The sequence below is a fragment of the Macaca mulatta genome, chromosome 6 (assembly GCF_049350105.2).
Source record: "Macaca mulatta isolate MMU2019108-1 chromosome 6, T2T-MMU8v2.0, whole genome shotgun sequence".
Lineage (NCBI taxonomy): Eukaryota > Metazoa > Chordata > Mammalia > Primates > Cercopithecidae > Macaca > Macaca mulatta.
Window position 1 is genome coordinate 128,186,923 of NC_133411.1, and position 21,019 is coordinate 128,207,941.

The following is a 21,019-nucleotide window of genomic DNA, read 5'->3' on the forward strand; positions in this document are numbered from 1 at the left end:
TGTCTTCTGAGTAATTTTAATGTATTTCCATTTGTCTTTTCAGTAGTGCTGTTACTCTGTTGAAATAGCCTTTTAACCTGTGTCCCTGTATTTAATCATGCTTGTCTTCAACTTAAACAATACTGCCAGAGGGACCATTTTAAAAGGCAGATTAGGATAAAGTGTGAATTCTTCCCAATGCATTTTACTGTACTTTTCTAGTCTCTCATCACTTTTCCTCCTCCCTGCAGTAGTTGCCTCCCTAAACTTTAGCTGTATCTAACGTCTTTCCATTTATACAGTAAGAAATGCTTTCTTATTTCCAAGCCATTTCACAAGCTGTTCAGGCAGCGTTTCAATTCCCCCTCCCTATGCAAAAAAGGCGTAAATCTGGCTAACTGATCCCTAAAACCTTGGTTTAGATGTCCCTATTCAGACTAGATGATCTTCCTATTTGTAGCCTATCTTGTAATTGCTTTTTCAGTTGTTACCCACTAGAATTGTACTACCTCTAGGGGCAGTGACTTCATGTTGCATTCCAAACAGCTGGCAAGGTAGGGCCTAGTAAATACATGAGGACAAATGGGACAAAGAAAACCTGTGCTGGAATCAGAAGAGCTCCAAGGACTAAGCTGTCTGTTGTGGGCAAGGCAAAGAAGACAGCTGCGTTTGGGCTGCCTCCCCTTCTTCACTCCCAGCTTAGAATCCTCAAAAAGTCAAATCCAGATGACTTCTTGGAAGGCCTTGGGGTAAGGAAGTGTGATTTCAGCTTTCCATTCCCTCCCCACAGAAATAGCACTCTTTCTTGATTCATTTAACTAACATTTATTGATGCCGTATGTGTGCGAGGCATTGTTTATTGGTAGCTAAAATCTTTACCTGAGTCAGAACCTTTTTAAAATAAAACATATTTTAATGTGTAAAAACTGCTTGAGAACATACTTTGACTCAAACGTCTTCAGACTTAAGTCAATTAACAGGTATATATAGTTGGCGTCTGGTTACGTTTTGTTTTTATAGGAGGAATAAGAACCCCTAAGTATTGGATGCAAGAAGTGTAGATGAGAAGTTAATTTGAAGAAGATATAGAGCTGCAGAAACAAAGATTGAAGACCAACTTACACTTTACCAATTTTAACCAGAGGTGCCCTTGCTTAACCTTTTCGTTTTAACTAATGGGGACAAATTGAGTCTGTACATGGAGAATTTTGTTCTTGTGTGTATTCGAAGGTAATTTTTGTCCATAAGTGATAAAGGATTTAAGAAAAGAGTTCCTTTGGAATTAAAAATTGAGTTTTTACTGCATTTGGGGTCCTGCTATCTAAAAATATGAGAAAGAATTATGAATAAACATGATTCTTGCCCTTCGGGAGCCTAAGTTTATTGTTGTCTGAATTGATTGCTGACATAATTATTTCCCAGAGAAAGTTTTAAGATAACGTGTGTGTGTGTGTATGTGTGTGTGTATTAATATGTTCTTAGAATGCTTTATAAAATCAATTTTTATTTTTTTTATTTTTAGTTTTTTTTTAGAGACAGAGTCTTACGGTGTTTCCCAGGCTGCAGTGTAGTGGCGCAGTCATAACTCACTGCAGCCTCAAACTCTTGAGTTTAGACAGTCATGCTACCTCAGCCTCTTGAGTAGCTGGGACTACAGACATGTGCCACCATGCCTGGCTTATTTTATTTTTCTAGAGACAGGGTCTCACTCTGTTGCCCTGGCTGGAGTGCAGTAGTGTGAACACAGCTCACTGCAGCTTCAACCTCCTTGGCTCAAGTAGATCCTCCCACCACAGTGTCCCAAGTAGCTGGGACAACAGGCATGTCCCACCATGCCTGGCTAATTTTTAAAATTTTTTGTAGAGTGGGGTCTCATTGTGTTACCCACACTGGTCATGAACTTCTGGGCTCAAGCAATCCTCCCGCGTTGTCCTCCCAGAGTGCTGGGATTATAGACGTGAGCTATGATGCCTGGCCTTATTTTATTTTTTAATTGATGAATAATAGATGTACATGCTTTCAAAGTGTGATAATTTAATACATTCATATAATTTGTAAAGATTAAATCACTGTACTTGGCATATCCAGCACCTTAAATATTTGTGTTTATGCTAGAACTATTCGAATTCTTCTAGCTATTTTGAAATATACAATGGATTATTGTAAACTACAGTTACAGTACTGATCTGTCTGACACTAGGTCTTATGACTTCTATCAAACGTTTATTAGTACCAATTATTCAATTTCTCTTCGTCCTCCCCACCAACACCCTTAGCCCTCTGGTAACCATCAATCTACTCTCTATGAGATCCACTTTTGTAGTTCCCACATATGAATGAGAACATGTGATATATTTGTCTTTCTGAGCTTCGCTTATGTCACTTAGAATGACCTCCAGTTCCATCCTTTTTATTGTTTGTTTATTTCTTTATTTATTCATTTGAGTCAGAATCTCAAAAAGGCTGGAATGCAGTGGCCTGATCTTGGCTCACTGCAACCTCTGCTTCCCAGGTTCAGGTGATTCTTGTGCCTCAGCCTCCTGAGTACCTGGGATTACAGGCATGTGCCACCATGCCTGGCTAATTTTTTTTTTGTGTGTGTGTATATGTGTGTGTGTATATGTATGTGTGTGTGCATATATATATGTCTGTGTGTGTATATATATGTCTGTGTATACATTTAATAGATATGGGTTTCGCCATGTTGACCAGGCTGGTCTCAAACTCCTGGCCTCAAGTGATCTGCCCACCTTGACTTCCCAAAGTGTAGTTCCATCCTTATTGCTGCAAATGGCAGGATTTCATTCTTTTTAATGGCTGAATAATATTTCATTGTGTACATATACTACATTTTTTTCATCCATTGATGGGCACTCACTTAGGTGGATTTTATTATCTTGGGTACTGTGAGTAGTGCTGCAATAAACATGGGCACATAAATGTCTTTTTGATGCATTGAATTCCATTCTTTTGGATATATACCCAATAATGGAATTGCTGGATCATATGGTTGTTCAGTTATTAGGTTTTTGGTTTTTTTGAGATAGAGTCTTGCTCTGTTGCCCAGGCTGGAGTGCAGTGACACAATCTCGGCTCACTGCAACCTCCGCCTCCTGGGTTCAAGGGAGTCTTCTGCCTCTGCCTCTGAGTAGCTGGGATTACAGGTGTGCACCACCACGCCTGGCTAATTTTTGTGTTTTTAGTAGAGATGGGGTTTTATGTGAGACAGGCTGGTCTCAAATTCCTGGCCTAAGGTGATCTGCCTGCCTTGGCCTCTGAAAGTGCTGGCATTACAGCCCTGAGCCACCGTGCCTGACCAGTTACTAGGTTTTTGAGAACCTGCATACAGTTATTCATAGTGGTTGTACTAATTTACATTCCCACCAACACAGTACAATGGTTCCCCTTTCTCTGCATCTTTTGAGAACATCTGCTGTCACCAGTCTTGTTAAAAGCCATTTTAACTGGGGTGAGATGATATATCTTTGTAGTTTTTATTTGCATTTTTCTGATGATTTGTGATGTTGAACATTTTTTCATATACCTGTTGGCTATTTGTATGTCTTCTTTTTAGAAATGTCTGTTCATATCTTTTTCCTTTTTTTTTTTTTTTAAGACAGAGTCTTGTGCTGTTTCCCAGGCTGGAGTGTGGTGGCTTGATCTCGGCTCCCTGCAACCTCTGCCTCCTGGGTTCAAGCGATTCTCCTGCCTCAGCCTCCAAGTAGCTGGGATTACAGGTGCGCACCACCATGCCTGGCTGATTTTTGTATTTGTAGTAGAGATGGGGTTTTGCCATGTTGGCCAGACTAGTCTCAAACTCCTGACCTCAAGTGATCCGCCCGCCTCGGCCTCCCAAAATGCTGGGATTTCAGGCATGAGCCACCGTGCCTGCCCTTTTCCCCAAAAGGGTTCTTTTTGCTTAAAATTGTTTTGGCTATTTGGGGTGTTTGTGGATCCACATAAATTGTAGGGTCATTTTTTCTATTTCTGTGAAGAATGTAATCTGTATCAGAATACCAAAGACAGTCTTCACAGAAATAGAAAAAACGATCTTTGGCCGGGTGCTATGACTCACGCCTGTAATCCTGGCACTTTGGGAGGCTGAGGCGGGTGGATCATCTGAGGCTGGGAGCTCGAGACTGGCGAGTGACCAACATGCAGAAACCCCGTATCTCCTAAAAATACAAAATTAGCCAGGCGTGGTGGTGGCACATGCCTGTAATCCCAGCTACTCGGGAGGCTGAGGCAGGAGAATCGCTTGAACCTGGAAGGTGGAAGTTGTGGTAAGCCGAGATTGCACCTTTGCACTCCAGCCTGGGCGACAAGAGTGAAACTCCATCTCAAAAAAAAAAAAAAAAATCCTAAAATTGTTTTCGGTATGGTCATTTTAACAATATTAATTCTTCCAGTCCATGAGCATGGAATATCTTTCCATTTTTTGTGTGTCTACATCAATTTCTTTCATCAGTTTTATAGTTTTCCGTGTAGAGATCTTTCACTTCTTTGGTTAAATTAATTCTGGCTGGTCACGGGGGCTCATTCCTGTAATCCCATCACTTTGGGAGGCTGAGGAGGGAAGATCACTTGAGACGAAGAGTTCAAGACCAGCCTAGCCAACATGGTGAAACCCTGTCTCTACTAAAAATACAAAAGAATTAGCCGGGCATGGTGGTGTGCACCTGTTGTCCTAGCTACTCGGGAGACTGAGGCATGAGAATGGCTTGAACCCAGGAGACAGAGGCTGCAGTGAGCCAAGATTGGCACCACTACGCTCCAGCCTGGGTAGCAGAGTGAGAATCTGTCTCAAAATAAATAAATAAAATAGTAATAATAATAATAATAAATTCCTGTATTGTTTTTTGTTCTTTGTAGCTGTTGTAATGGGATTGCTTTCTGATTTCTTTGGCAGATTGCTCACTGTTGGTGAGCATACAATGGTATATGCTGTTCTGTACACCATTGATGTATAGAAATGCTGCTGATTTTTGAATGTTGATTTTGAATCCTGGAATTTTACGGAATTTGTTTATCCATTCTAACAGGTTTTTTTGGTGGAGTCTAAGGCTGTTCTGAGTATACAGTCATATCATTTGTGAACAAGGCTAACTTGACTTCTTTTCCAATTTGGTTACTCTTTATTTTTTTCTCTTGCTTAACTGCTCTGGCCAGGACTTCTAGTACTGTATTGAATAAAAGTGGTGAAAGTGGGCATTCTTGTTCCAGATCTTAGAGGAAAAATCTTCAGTTTTTCCCTATTTAGAATGACGATAGCTGTGGGTTTTTCATAAATAATCTTTATTATTGTGAGGAATGTTCCTCCTATGCCCAGTTTGTTGAGGATTTTTATCATCAAGGGATGTTGAATTTTATCAAATGCTTTTCCAGGATCTATTGAAACTATCGTATGGTTTTTGTTCTTGTTTCTGTTAAGGTGATATATCACATTTATTGATTTTCATATTGTATTCGTCTCTTTTCATGCTGCTGATAAAGACATACCCAAGACTGAGCAAGTTACAAAAGAGGTTTATTGGACTTACACTTCCACGTGGCTGGGGAGGCCTCACAATCATGGCCGAAGGTGAAAGGCACATTTCACATGGCGGTGGCAAGAGAGAGAATGAGAGCCAAGTGAAATGGGTTTCCCCTTATCAAACCATCAGATCTCGTGAGACTTATTCACTCCCGCGAGAACAGTATGGGGTAAACCACCTCCATGATTCAATTCTCTCCCACCTGGTCCCTTCCACAACACATGGAAATTATGGGTGTACAATTCAAGGTGAGATTTGGGTGGGGACACAGAGCCAAACCATATCACATATGTTGAACCATCCTTGCGTCCCTGGTATGAATGCCACTTTATCATGGTGAGTGATCTTTTAGTGTTGTTCAATTTGGTTTGCAGGTGTTTTATTGAGAATTTTTGTATCTGTCTTCATGTGTGATATGGGCTTGTAGATTTTTGTTGTTGTTGTTTTGTCTGGTTTTGGTGTCAGGATAATGCTGGTCTCCAGATGAGTTTGAAAGTCTTCCTTTCTCTTCAATTTTTTTTGAAGTGTTTGAGTAGATTGGTGTTAGTTCTTCTTTAAATGTTTGATAGAATTCAGCAGTGAAGCCATCAGGTCCTGAGCTTTCCTTTGATAAAATACTATTTATTATGGCTTCCATCTCATTACTCATTATTGATTTGTTGAGGTTTTCTATTTCCTTGTGGTTCAATCTTGGTAGGTTGTATGTGTCCAGGAATTTATCCACTCACTTCTGGATTTTATTGAATTTGCTGGTATATAGTTGTTCATAAGGATTCTTTTTATTTCTTTGATCTAGTTGTTATGTCTTCTTTTTAATTTGTTACTTATTTGGGTCTTCTGTTTTTTTGTTAGTCAAGCCAAAGGTTTGTTTATTTTCTTTAACTTTTCATTAAAAAGTTTCATTGCGTTGATCTTTTTGTCTCAATTTCATTTATTTATGCTCTGATCTTCATTTTTTCCTCGTATGAATTTGGGTTTGATTTGCTCGTGGTTTTCAAGTTCCTTGAGGTGCATTATTAGGTTATTTGAAGTCTTTCTACTTTTTTTCTTTTTTCTACTTTTTAAATATAAGCATTTATTGCTTTCAACTTTTCTTAGTACTGCTTTTGCTATATCCTATAGATTTTATGTTGTATTCCCATTTTCATTTGTTTTAAGAAAGTTTTAATTTCCTTCCTAATTTTGTTACTGATCCATTGGTCATTCAGGTGCATATTTGTGAAGTTTCCGAGGGTTTTCTTACTTATTTCTAGTTTTATTCCATTGTAGTGAGAAAAGATACTTTATATGATTTCTCCTTTTAAAAAAATTGTTCAGGCTTGTTTTGTGACCTCAGATATGTCTATTTTTGGCAATAGTCTATGTGCTGATGAAAATAATATGTATTCTGCAGCCGTTAGGTGGATGTTCTTTAAATGTCAGGCCTATTAGATCTAGTGTATCGTTTAACTGATGTTTCTTTTGTTGATTCTTCTGTTAGATGATCTATTACTGAGAGTGGGGTGTTAAATTCTCCTACGTTTTGTATTGCATTCTATTTAGATCTATTCACGCTTGCTTTATTTTTATTTATTTGTTTGAGACAGAGTCTCATTCTGTTGCTCAGGCTGGAGTGCAATGGCACGATCTTGGCTAACTGCAACCTCTTTCTCCCAGGTTGAGGCGATTCTCCTGCCTCAGCCTCCCGAGTAGCTGGGATTACAGGCACCCCCACCGTGCCCGGCTAATTTTCGTATTTTCAGTAGAGAGAAGGCTTCACCATGTTGGCTAGGCTGGCCTCTAACTCCTGACCTCAGGTGATCCGCCAGTCTCGGCCTCCCAAAGTGCTGGGATTACAAGTGTGAGGCACCATGCCCAGCAGTGTTTGCTTTATATGCTTGAGAGCTCTGGTGTTGGGTGATGGAGATATTTATAATTGTTATATCCTATTTCTAGATTGACTGCTTTATCATTATATAGCAATCTTTGTCTCTTTATAGTCTTTGATTCGTAGCATATTTTATCTGATGTAAGTATTGCTAGTCTGGCTATTTTTTGGTTTTCAGTTGCATGTAATATCTTTTTCCACCCCTTTACTTTCAGTCTATGTATGCTTTTATTGGTGAGGTGGGTTTCTTGTGGACAGTATATAGTTGGCTCTTTTTTCTTCATTTATTCAGCCACTCTGTGCCTTCTAATGGGAGAATAAAGCCCCTTTACATTGTGTTATTAGGTTGGTGCAAAAGTAATTGTGGGTTTTCCTTTTAAAAAAAATATTATTGGTAAGTAAGGATTTACTACTGGCATTTTGTTGTTTTTCTGGTTGTTTTTCTACTCCTCTCTTCCTTTCTTACTGTCATCCTTTTTGGTTAAATGCTCTTCTCTGATAGTGTGTTTTACTTTGTTACTGTTTAGTTTTAAAGAATTTATTATTGGTTTTGGCACTGTGGCTACCATGAGGGCTCACATGAAACATCTTATTGAAGTGCATTATTGTCTTAAAGCTATGACAGCTTATATCTCAAAGAATAGAAACAAATAAAAATAAAATTCTATATTCACATTTTTGGCTTTCAGTTATCTTAATTTGCATGTTTTTATATTGCTTATCTCTTAAAAAGTTACTGTAGATACTGTTTTTGATAGATTTGTCTTTTGGGCTTCATAATAGAGTTATGAATAGGTTACACACCACAATTATATATTCTTCTAAATTTGTATGTGACTTAATTTTTCTATTGAGTTTTATATCTTCCAAAAAAATTTTTTTTTGCATGTTAGTGGTTTTTTTGTTTCATGTTGAAGAACTCCCTGTAGCATTTTTGCAAGTCTTGAAGGTGGTGGATTTTGTCACCCTTTGGGAAATACTTTATCTCTCCTTCATATTTGAAGGATAACTTTGAGGGCTACAGTATTTGTAGAAGACAGTATTTTGTCTTTTAGCATTTTGAAAGTGTCACCTAGCTCCTTCCTGGCCTATGTGGTTTCCCTTGATGAATCTTTTGCCAGACAAATTGGAGCTCCTTTACACATATATATATATTTTTGAGACAGAGTCTCATTCCATCACCCAGGCTGGAGTGCAGTGGCATGATCTCAGATCACAGCAACCTCTGCCTCCTGGATTCAAGCAATTCTCATGCCTCAGCCTCCCAAGTAGCTGGAATTACAGGTGTGCCCCACTTCACCCTGCTTATTTTTGTATTTTTTAGTAGAGATGGGGTTTTGCCATTTTGGCCAGGCTGGTCTCAAACTCCTGGCCTTAAGTGATCCACCCACCTTGGCCTCCCAAAGTGCTGAGATTACAAGCATCAGTCTTGTGCATAGCTGCTTCATTTTTGGTGCTGCCTTTTTTTTTTTTTTTTTTTTTTTTTTAAATTTTGAGACAGAGTTTCACTCTTGTTGCCCAGGCTGGAATGCAATGGCACAATCTTGGCTCACCACAACCTCTGCCTCCTGGGTTCAAACAATTCTCCTGGCTCAGCCTTCCTGAGTAGCTGGGATTACAGGCATACGCCACCGCACCTGGCTAATTTTGTATTTTTAGTAGAGACGGGGTTTCTCCAGATTGGTCAGGCTGGTCTTGAACTCCAGACCTCAGGTGATCCGCCCGCCTTGGCCTCCCAAAGTGTTGGGATTACAGGCGTGAGCCACCGCACCTGGCTTTTGTACTGCTTTTAGAATTTTCTCTTTGTCCTTGACCTGTGAGAGTTTGATTATTTTATGCTTGGGGTTAGTCTTTTTTTTTACTTTGGAGAAGGAGTTTCGCTCTTGTCGCCCGCCCCCCCCCCCCGCCCATGCTGGAGTGCAATGGCTAGATCTCGGATCACTGCAACCTCCACCTCCCGGGTTCAAGCGATTCTCCTACCTCAGCCTCCCAAGTAGCTGGTATTATAGGCGCCTGCCACCACACCTAGCTAATTTTTGTGTTTTTAGTAGAGATAGGGTTTCACCATGTTGGCCAGGCTGGTCTCGAACTCCTGACCTCAGGTGATTCGCCCGCCTCAGCCTCCCAAATGCTGGGATTACAGGCATGAGCCACTGTGCCTGGCCACTTGGGGTTAGTCTTATTTGGGTCAAATCTGTTTGGGTTTTTCTGGCCTTCATCTACCTGGATATTTATGTCTTTCTAAAGTTTTGGAAAGTTTTATGTTATTTCTTTGGATAAGCTTTCTACTTCTTTCTCTTGTTCAAATCCCTCTTGAATGCCAATTCTTAGATTTCGTTTTTCGAAGTAATTTTTTATATCTTGTAGGCAACTTCATTACTTTTCTTTTTTGTTTTTTTGTTCTCTGTATGTTTTTAAATAGCCTGTCTTTGAGCTCACTGATTCTTTCTTCTGCTTGATTCTTATTCTGTGGAGAGCCTCTAATGAACTTTTTAGTTCAGCAAATGTATTTCTCAGTTCCAAGATTTCTGTTTGAGTTTTAAAAAATATTTCAATATCTTTATTAACTTTTTCTGATAAATTTCTGAATTGCTTGTTGTGTTATCTTAGAGATCACTGAATAGTTGTTTCCTTAAAACTATTTTGAATTCTTGGTCAGAGAGCTCACATATTGCCTACTGGTTAGGGTCAGGTACTGGTTCCTTGCTTTGTTTGGTGAGATCATGGTTCCGTGTTTTCTGCATGCATGCATGTGTTTATTTATTTATTTATTTATTTGACAGTGTCTTGCTCTATTGCGTAGGCTGGGGTGCAGGGGTGAGATCACAGCTCACTGCAGCCTTAATTTACCAGGCTCAAGTGGTCCTCCCATCTCAGCCTCGTTAGTAGCTGGGACTGCAGGCACGTGTCACCACACCCAGCTAATGTTTTTATTTTTGTTTTTTGTAGAGGCAAGTCTTGCTGTGCTGCCCAGCCTGGTTTTAAACTCCTAGGCACAAAGGATCCTCCTGCTTTGGCCTTCCAGTGTTGGGATTATAGGCGTGATCCACTGTGCCTGGCCTGCTGTTTCTCGTGGATGCGTGCACCTGTGTCTTTGCATTTATGGATTAGTTATTTATTGTAGTCTTTGGCTTGTTTTGGTTATATTGGGTATCTTTATTTAGAGATTCTTCACTGCTAAGCCACTGCCCCTTTTTAGGCTCCAGGTGTTGGCCTTAAGTCCAGGTTCACCGTGGCTGTAGTAAACCGTCAAAGGGCTGCGCTTCCTAAAGTGAGGAGATCCACAGGAGGTATCTCAGCAGAGTGGGAATGCTGGCTAAGGGTTCATGTGCTGGAAACCTGTGGGACAAACCTCCTACAGGGTAGTGTTACAACTGAACAACCTCTCTCTTGTGGCATGTCCTTTGGCTGAGTTATGGAGCAGTATTTTCAGGGATGCGGATAATAGTGCCTGCCCTCTTTGTTTCTCCCTGTCCTCAGAGATATTTCTTTAGGCACTTGTGATGTTTCTTATGGGTTAGGGCTGTTACAGATATCCTGCTAGAGAACCCAAGATGGTGGGGAAGCTAGCTGTTCACCATAATCTCACTTTTTCCAGTATAGAAGCAATGTTTGGGGAAGTTTTCTATGCCCTAGGTGCTGGGCAGAATTGGGGGAGGGGTGTTGTGAATGTGGAAGTCTCTCTGTCTTTTTTCATTTCTGAAAATTGTCTTTTTTCTTTTTTTTTTTTTTTTTTGAGACAGAGTCTCGCTCTGCCGCCCAGGCTAGAGTGCAGTGGCGTGATCTTGGCTCACTGCAAGCTCCGCCTCCCGGGTTCACGCCATTCTCCTGCCTCAGCCTCCCGAGTAGCTGGGACTACAGGCGCCTGCCACCTCGCCCGGCTAGTTTTTTTGTATTTTTTAGTAGAGACGGGGTTTCACCGTGTCAGCCAGGATGGTCTCGATCTCCTGACCTTGTGATCCACCCGTCTCGGCCTCCCAAAGTGCTGGGATTACAGGCTTGAGCCACCGCGCCCGGCCGAAAATTGTCTTTTTTCATTCCTGTGGCCCCAGAACTGTCTTGTCTTCATATTTGAGTTCTGGGTTATTTCTCGTGATAATTTCAGCACTGTATATTTGTTTTGGATTTTCTTTTTATTTAAGAAAAATTCTTTTTTTTTTTTTTCCATATGGGGTCTTGCTGTGTTGCCCAAGCTGATCTCAAACTCCTGGGCTCAAGTGATCCTCTCTCCTTAGCCTCCTGATTAGGCGGCATTACAGGTGCGACATTGTATGCATCTATGTTTCATTTCCTTTGGAGGTGAGTGAAACACCACCTTTTTGGAGCCACAATTATTATTTTTTAAATAACAGCTTTTTTGAAATATAATTTACATACCATAAAGTTCACCCTTTCAAAGTGTCAATTTTGGTGGCTTTAGTGTATTAACAATGTCTATTGCCACAATCTGATTATAGAACATTTTCCTCACCCCCAAGAGAAATCCCGTGTCTATTACCAATCACTGTCTATTTGCCACTACCCCTAGCCACTGGCAGCTGCTATCTTACAGCCACTTACATTGCTTGTTTGCTTATTTATACCAACTGCCTTACTGACTCTATGAATCTGTCTATTCTGGAAAGTGAAATAATAAAATATGTGGTCTTTTGTAAAGTTCATCCATGTTCTAGCTTTTATTAATACTTTTTATGGCTTAATAATAATCCTTTGTAGGGATATATACTATATTTTGTTTAGCTATTCACAGTTGATAGACATTTGAGTTGTTTCCCTTTGTGGCCATTATGAATAATGCTGGTATGAACGTTGATGTACAAGTTTTTGTGTGGACATTTGTTTTCAGTTTTCTTGAATACAGTCATATCTTGTTTTCTTGCCGTTTCCTTTATTGCACTTCAAGTATTATGATTTTTACAAATTGAAGTTTTATGGCAACCCTTTGTTGAGCAAATCTGTCAGTACTATTTTTTCCAGCTGCATGAGCTCACTTTGTGTCTCTGTCGCATTTTGGTAATTCTCAAACTATTTCACACTTTTATTATTATTATTTTTGAACAGAGTCTCGCTCTGTCACCCAGACTGGAGTGCAGCAGCACGATCTTGGCTTAGTGCCACCTCTGCCTCCTGGTTTCAAACAAGCATGTCTGGCCAATTTTTGTATTTTAAGTGGAGACGGGATTTCACCATGTTGGCCAGGCTGGTCTTGAACTCCTGACCTCAAGTGATCTGCCTGCCTTGGCCTCCCAAAGTGCTGGAATTACAGATGTGAGCCACCATGCCTGGCCTCTTTTAAAATTATTATTATACCTGTTATGGTGATTAGTGATCTTTGTTACTATTGTAATGGTTGTGGAGTGCCAATGAACTGCGCTCCTGTAGGACAGTAAACTTAATAAATGTTTTGTGTATTGTGACTATACCACCAATTGGCTTTTCTCTCATATCTCTTTTCTGCTCAGAACTCCCTATTCACTTAGACACAATGATATAGAAATTAGAATAGTTACAACCCTACAGTGTCTTTTAAGTGTTCAAGTGAAAGGAAGAGTTGCACATCTCTTCCTTTAAATCAAAAGCTAGAAATGATTAAGTTTAGTGAGGAGGGTGCGTCGAGATGGGCCAAAAGCTAGGCCTGTTGTGCTAGTTAGCCGTTGTAAATGCAAAGGGCAAATTCCAAAGGAATTAGAGCAAATCTAAATTGTAAACATGTAAAATTCAACACAATATTTTGAGAAACAGTGACAATTAGTATTCTCAAAATTTAATATCAAGGAGAAAAATTAGTTTCTAAATTATTTGAAAGACAACTTCTCTTAAAATTAGCCTTTGGAATTTATTCTTGCTAATGGTCTTATGACAAGTCCTATGATCCCATCATGGATATTTATATAGGAGAGGAGATCATCATGTGGTTTTTTTGTTTGTTTGAGCCAGTTCTTTTCGTTTTGTGATACTAGTGGAATCATACTTGATTATTCTTTCTTATTTGTAGGTAAAATTCCAGGCAAACATGTTAAGTAGGGAAGGCCCTGTTGGTGCCATGGAAATAGCAGGAAACCAAGAATCAAGAGATCAGGTTCTGAAGCCCACTCTGCCGTTAAGACGCTATCAACTTATTTGGGCCTTGATTTTCTTTTCCATATAGCACATTCATTTGTATGTTCTCTCAAGTGCCATTTTAAATATTTTTTTGATAGCATATACAGAATAATTTTGGTTTTGGTAGGAATTAAGATAAAGTATATATGAAGTTTTTTTTTTTTTTTGAGATGGCGTTTCGCTTTTGTTGTCTAGGCTGGAGTGCAGTGGCATGATCTCAGCTTGCTGCAACCTCCACCTCCTGGGTTCAAGCGATTCTCCTGCCTCAGCCTCCCAAGTAGCTGAGATCACAGACATGCATGACCACGCCCGGCTAATTTTGTATTTTTAGTAGAGACAGGGTTTCTCCGTGTTGATCAGGCTGATCTTGAACTCCAGACCTCAGGTGATCTGCCTGCCTCCGCCTGCTAAAGTACTGGGATTACAGGCGTGAGCCACTGCGCCCAGCCTGAAGTATAATTTTTAAATATATGTGCTTGTGCAGAAATGAGGAGCAAGTAGAGAGTTGATAAAAACTTTATGAACTCAGGTTGGAAAACAGTTTGTGTTAAATGTTTTATTATTGTAACGTGTTCCAGCCTATAATATGAATCCTAGGAGAACAACCATGTACCTGTAATGGAAGAAACTCCTGTGATCAAAGAAGGTGGTAGGGAAAAGGATACACACAAAAAGAGTTCTTTTTTTTTTTTTTTTGAGACGGAGTCTCGCTCTGTCGCCCAGGCTGGAGTGCAGTGGCGCGATCTCGGCTCACTGCAAGCTCCGCCTCCCGGGTTCACGCCATTCTCCTGCCTCAGCCTCCCGAGTAGCTGGGACTACAGGCGCCCACAACCGTGCCCGGCTAATTTTTTGTATTTTTAGTAGAGACGGGGTTTCACTGTGGTCTCGATCTCCTGACCTTGTGATCCGCCCGCCTCGGCCTCCCAAAGTGCTGGGATTACAGGCGTGAGCCACCGCGCCCAGCCACAAAAAGAGTTCTAGTTGGGAGAGTTATGTTAACTGTTGTAAAATTGAAAAAGAGCTATGAAATGCCTGCCAACAAGTCTTGAACTGTGTATACTTTCTTTTGTTGTGGTGACTGTTTTTGTAAAATCAAATGTTTCATTTATTCCATTTATAAATTATTAGCTGCATTCTAGGCCCTTGTTTTAGAATTGAAGACTAGAGTAGAGAACAAGATGAACTTGAATCCTTCCTTTTTGGAATTTAACTTTTAATAATAGATATGGACAATAAACAAGACATTTAAAAATTGTGATATATGCCATGAAGAAAATAAACCGTAATGTGATAGAAAGTAATGGGAGAGATAGTGGTTGGGAACTGTGACCTGAATGTTGGAAAACAGCTAACTAGAAAAGACCAGGCAGATAAACACCTTGAGATGGAAAAAGGAACAGAAACAAGAGCCAACTGAGAGAAGGAAAGAATAGCCTGAGATGGATTTATGGAAGGACCACCATTTAGGATATTGACCGTGGTAAGGTGTTGAGATTTTATTCCAAGTGCAGTGAAAAACTATTGAGGGGTTTAAGCAGGGAAAATTACTTGGTGCAATAAACATTTTTCAAATATCACTCTTTGTGGAAATGCATTAGAGGGAGGCAAGAATGGAAGTTCACTATTAACAGTAGGAAAGGAGAGAAATATCGTGGTTTGGTTTAGACAAGGGTCATTCATTGGAGATGAAAAAAGTGGACAAAGTTGATGCATATTTTGCAGATAGGACTGACAGAATTTGCTAATAGGCTGTATATTGGGAGGTAAGGGAAATAGTTCCAAGTACAGATTTTTTTTGAAGAAAACATCTAAAATTGGTCTTTTAAAACATTTATTCTCCCTGCCTTAAAACATGATAGTTAATACTAGTATTCTACATGGTAAATGTTTCCTTGACACTTCTATCATTTTTATTTTATTTTGTTTTTTAGGCTTATGCATCTGGATGTGACATTGTAATACTGGGAAGCGATTTTGAAAGATTACAGATAATCCCAGGAGCTAAACATGGAAATATTCAAGTGGGATGTGTAGACTGTTCAATGCAACAAGGCAAGGTTTGTAATCTTGTAATATACAAATTTGTTTGGAATATGGTTTTTGTCAGGATAATCTCTGAAGTATGTATTTCCTGTTGAATTAGAGACTTGGCTTTGTTTCAAAGATAGTGTAGCTAGAAAAATTTTTGGCTCTCTAAGATGCATTCCAAGAGTGCCAGAAATTCTATTCTTATATAATTTTAAATTATAGCATCATCTTCTCTGAGAAAGAAATATAGTACTTACTGATATAGAATGAGTCTAAAGCTTACGTATTTAAAAGGTGATTGGATTGGGGGAAAGGAGTAACAATAAATCTTCAACATTTACAAATAAACTAAAGGAAATGATTTAGAGTTTGTTTGTTTGTTTGTTTGTAAACAGGCAGTTATCTCCTTGTAACTTCTGTGTAACAAGGGCTGTGTAACTTTGTGGAAATGAAAAACTCTTCTAGAGTTTATAATATTCTAAGGCCATAAGAAAAGTGAAAAACTTTATCTGGACTTCTATTTGCATATGAAAAGTAAAAAGGTAGCCTTGAAAGTAAAATAGTAACAACAAAAACAGAGGAAACAAAGTATAAAATTGTTCTAGATCAGGTTAAATACAGTTCCTATAGTACCAGAATGAGAAAGTCATACTAGTAGGCAAGGCAGCATAATATATAGCTTAAAATAACTCCATGTAGGCATAGATGGTAAGGCCTATGTATAGTTGTAGCAAGACTGGACTGAACTTTGCAAATATACTCATATGGTTCCACTAGAACATTTTGTGTAAGGAATCAAAATCGTCATATAAGAGTCCGTGAACCCAATCATTTGTTTTTAAATCTAATCTTCATTTGAGGTAAACCTTCTAGTATTAAAAGTTGCTTCCTGGGACCTAAAGATACTAATTATAAAAGGAGTTTCTGTTTTCTCAATCTTTACCTATTTGTTGGACTACTATTCTTTTTGTTACATGGTATTCCTTCCCTTTAATATAGTTACAAGTATCCCCTATCTTTTGTTGAGGCCTCTGATGACTTCTTGCTATACAACAAAAATGCTCTTTATTATGGAATGCTGAAAATCCTTTATTTTTTTATTTTTTTTTCTTTGAGATGGAGTCTCACTCTGTTGCCCAGGCTGGAGTGCAGTGGCGCAATCTTGGCTCACTGCTGCCTCTGCCTCCCGGGTTCAGGTAATTCTCCTACCTCAGCCTCACGAATAGCTGGGATTATAGGTGCCTGCCATCATACCCGGCTAATTTTTGTATTTTTAGTAGAAACGGGGTTTCACCATGTTGGTCGGTCTGGTCTCAATCTCCTGACCTGGTGATCTGCCCTCATTGGCCTCCCAAAGTGCTGGGATTATGTGAACCACGGCGCCCAGCCTATCCTTGAGATTTTTATTTTCATTCTCTTCATGTTTGTTTGGTCTCCTAGCTCTTCTGTTCTGTAATCTTTCTTAACTGTATAAAAACTTGCTTAATACTATCTAGACTCACATGGAGTTGGTTAATGTTAAAAATCTAATTTAATACTTTCCAATATGGGCTATCTTTTTGTAATAGACTATATGACAGTCCAGGTTAGAATGAAGAAATCATGGCCAGGTGTGGTGGCTCTTGCCTGTAATCCCAGAGCTTTAGAAGGGTCAAGGTGGGCAGATCGCTTGAGACCAGGAGTTTGAGACCAGCCTGGGGCAACCCTGTCTCTATAAAAATAAAAATAAAAAGTAAATAACCGGACGTAGTGGTATGCTTCTGTAGTCCTAGCTACCCGGGAAGCTGAAGAGGGAGAATCACTTGAGCCCAGGAGTTCCAGGCTGCAGTGAGCTCTGATTGCACCACGCACTGCAGCCTGAGTGACAAAGCAAGACCCCATCTCTAGAAAAACAAAAAGAGGAATTAAGAAGTCATTTGGTTTTATAATCATTCTAATGAAGAAATATTTTCTTCATTTACAGATATCGGTATTATCAGAGTGGTTCCTTAAAGTATCAGGAAGAAAATTGGCAGGTTCTGGTACCCGGGGACTTTTGACTGTTTGCATTTAAGAAGGAAATGTTCTTTGGGAAGCCAAGGCAGGTGGATCATGAGGTCAGGAGTTCAAGACTATTATGGCCAAAATAGAGAAACCCTGTCTCTACTTAAAAATACAAAAAAAAAAAAAAAAAAAAAAAAAATTAGCTGGGCATGGTGGCAGGCGCCTGTAATCCCAGCTACTCAGGAGACTGAGGCCGGAGAATCGTTTGAACTCGGGAGGCAGAGGTTGCAGTGAGCCGAGATCCCGCCATTGCACTTCAGCCCGGGTGACAGCGTGAGACTCTGTCTCAAAAAAAAAAAAGAAAAAAAAACAAAGGAAATGTTAACATCATAGGCACTTGTATTTTTATTACTGCTGTTTTTTTCTTCGTACTGTACTACCACCTAATTCATTTTTCTGAGAAAATTAATCCTCATTTATCCTGTTATTCATCAGCTTCAAAATATTCTTAGCCCATTACCTTGGAAAAGTTCAAATTGTTCACCTTGGTGTGAGGCATTTTACAACCTGATTCAGACCTGCCTTTTTAGTCTCAGGTACTCTATTCTGTTAGAAGGAGCACTCTCTTCTTGGTGGGATGGTGGTCATTCACCTCTAAACATATATTACCTCTTTTAATGTTTACACCTGTGTTCATACTATGCCCTATTTATAAAGTTGAATACTTGCTGCTTTTTGAAATCCCACCCATAATTAAAGGCCCAAATTAACACTTCCTCCAGATCAGTGCAGCACAAGTGAGATCTATATCCTAAGAACTCAGAACGCTTAAAATACCCATTCACGGTTTTTTTCTCCATATGTATGTTGTGTCCTCATACCTTCCTCTTTACTAGATCATATGTTCTTTTTTCTATCCATGATCCATTCATTTAATCTCTCTCTGTCTGTCTGTCTCTCTCTGTTTGATTTCTGATATTTTGATGTTCTTCATATGAGACTCACTCAAGTTTTAGTAGTAGTGACCTTATAAAACAGAGCCAGTAAAGGTTATGATCCATCAATTTAAAGAGTAAATTCAAAGGATAAATAAAGTAGAATATGTTTTAAAATGTACTCAGGAGTTTCCAGAGGAATAGACCTAAGTTATATTTTTGAAACGTTAATATACACTGACAGAATTATGAATTTTGAGGATGGATGACAACAATTAACATTTACTGTGCATATTGTATATCACTTATTATATGCTAGGTGTTTTACAAATGTTATTTCAACCCTCAAAATAATGCTGTTAGGAAGATAGTGTTGTGCATATTATGAACACTGATATGGAAACTAATGTTTGGAGAGATTAAGTTGCTAGTTACGTAGTAAGTAGCAGTTTAGGATTCTAATGCAGATGTGATAGTCTTCAAAACTGACATTCTTAAGCATCAGTGAGTGAAATTGTGTGTATTGGCATAAAGTTACAGTATTCATTTCTTTGCTTTTTTTGATTCATAAGTAAGTTAACATATCCCTGATAAGTTCTTTTTTTCTTTTTAAAAGATTGCAGCATCTTATGGAAACGTTATCTCCATTTTTGAACCAGTTAACCTACCGAAACAAAAGAAAAATTTGGTCAGTAATTTATGATTTTTTCTTTTAGGAATTGAAATGTGTTAAGTATTAAAAGAGCATAAAATCAGAGTGATCATCGAGTACATCGGTATAACTTATATACTATAATTGAACCTACATGTTAAATTCCATTTTGATATTAAAAATATATTTAAATTTTTCATTGGAATAGTTAAAATAAATCGTGCCGATGAATTGTTAAAATGCTTTATTATTTTATTTCTGAAATTTTAAATTTTATAATATTTCAAGAGTCAGTAACCTAAAGTTTGGCACTTACTTTATTGCTAGTATCAAATACCCTCGTCCAGCCATATGTAGTACTTTTTCTTTGTTTTATAATCTACCTTTATACAGGTTTTTTGCCTCTTCAGGGCTTAACTTTCTTGCATTATTTAGATCATGTAATACAATCGTTAATAGGTCAGTGAATGTTTTTCTGTATAAGGAAGCTGTACTCAGAAATAGTTCTGAAAACTGGTTATCCAATAGTTTATAAATATTTGGATCATGTTAGTAGATTTTATAGGTTCTTTAATGCTCATGCCTGTAATCATCTCTACTTCAGAGGGTGAGGCAGGAAGATTGCATAAGGCCAAGAGTTTGAAACCAGCCTGGGCAACATTTTTAAAACAGTTTAGCCAGGCATGGTGGCGCATGCCTATAGTCTCAGCTGCTCAGAAGGCTGAGATGGGAGGATCATTTGAGCCCAAAAATTTGAGGTTGTGGTGAGCAATGATTGCAGCACTGCATTCCAGCCAGGGTAACACAGAGAGACCCTGTCTCTAAAAATAAAAATAAAAACAAACCATCTGAAAGAAGATAAGTATAGTGTCATTGAAAGAGCAATGTTTTGGGGGTCATAGGACTGATTTCTATTTCTGGGTCTGTCTAGCTAGTTGGTCTTAGGTAAGTCAGCCTTATGAAATTATTTGCTCAACTCTCAAATTGATTAATATCTATTCAGTCTTGATAGGAATATTATTAGGCTAACATGTCAAAGACCATTTAGAAATACATTAATTATAAAGGACTAAACTGTTTTAATAGCAGACATACCTTTATATATCTTTTGATAGTTTTCATATCATCTTCACTTAGCTCATTAGTATTTTACAAATTACTTCAAACCTAGTTTGTACAGCTATTATTTCTTCTTTTTACGAATAAGGCAGTAGAGTAGTCTCAAAGAATATAGTGACTTGACCAGTGAAACAGCTGTTAAGCCACAGAACTAAGAGTAAAACCATCTGTATTGATTCCTAGGTGTGAGCATCCTTTTCTTACCTTGTGTTGATGAAAACTATTTTCTGAGTTAATTGATATTTATCTTTAAATTTCACAGTAGTGTTCACACTTCTGATTTCTATTTGTTTTTACAGATTGCCTAGTGAATCCAATATTTGAGCCTCTTTAAGGCTTAAGAATTAGTAATTGGCAGTACTAAAAAGAAATTTTTTAGGTGATTACCCCACCCAGCCCAATTGAACAGTGTATTTCAATACTCAATAAATATTTATTAAATAAAATAAGTGGCTTTTGAAAATCACTATGTTATGTTAAAATGCCTTTATTGGGAAAGATAAAATAGAGAATTTCAGTGTTTGCCCATTTTCTCCTTTACTAATTATGAATATAATGTATAAAACTCAAAAAGAGGCTGGTTTGTTGGCTTATCAGCACTGACTTTGCAGAAGGGATAATAAAATCTTGAAGAAGGGCTAAAGTGGATCAAATGGCAAAGTTACAGACTTGAAAGATGTATAAAATATATGATTCTAGAATATAGTCTCAGAATCTTCAGATCCTTGTAAAAATATTTCCTTTTCTTTGTATATTACAGAGTATTCTTTTAAGATGGTGGTCTTCATGAGAATTGCACATCACAACTACTGTTGGGTAT

At 38.5% G+C, this 21,019-nt stretch overlaps 1 protein-coding gene across 5 annotated transcripts in view; it reads left to right on the forward strand.

Annotated features, from left to right (window-relative positions):
• Nucleotides 1-21,019, forward strand: part of DMXL1 (Dmx like 1) — a 174,990-nt gene that overhangs the window by 10,253 nt on the left and 143,718 nt on the right. For all 5 annotated transcript variants that reach the window (XM_001087590.5, XM_028849674.2, XM_078005121.1 and 2 more), the window contains 2 exons: nt 15,414-15,539; nt 19,045-19,116. In XM_001087590.5, coding sequence (XP_001087590.3) covers nt 15,414-15,539; nt 19,045-19,116 — 198 coding nt within the window. The remainder of the gene's footprint in view (nt 1-15,413; nt 15,540-19,044; nt 19,117-21,019) is intronic.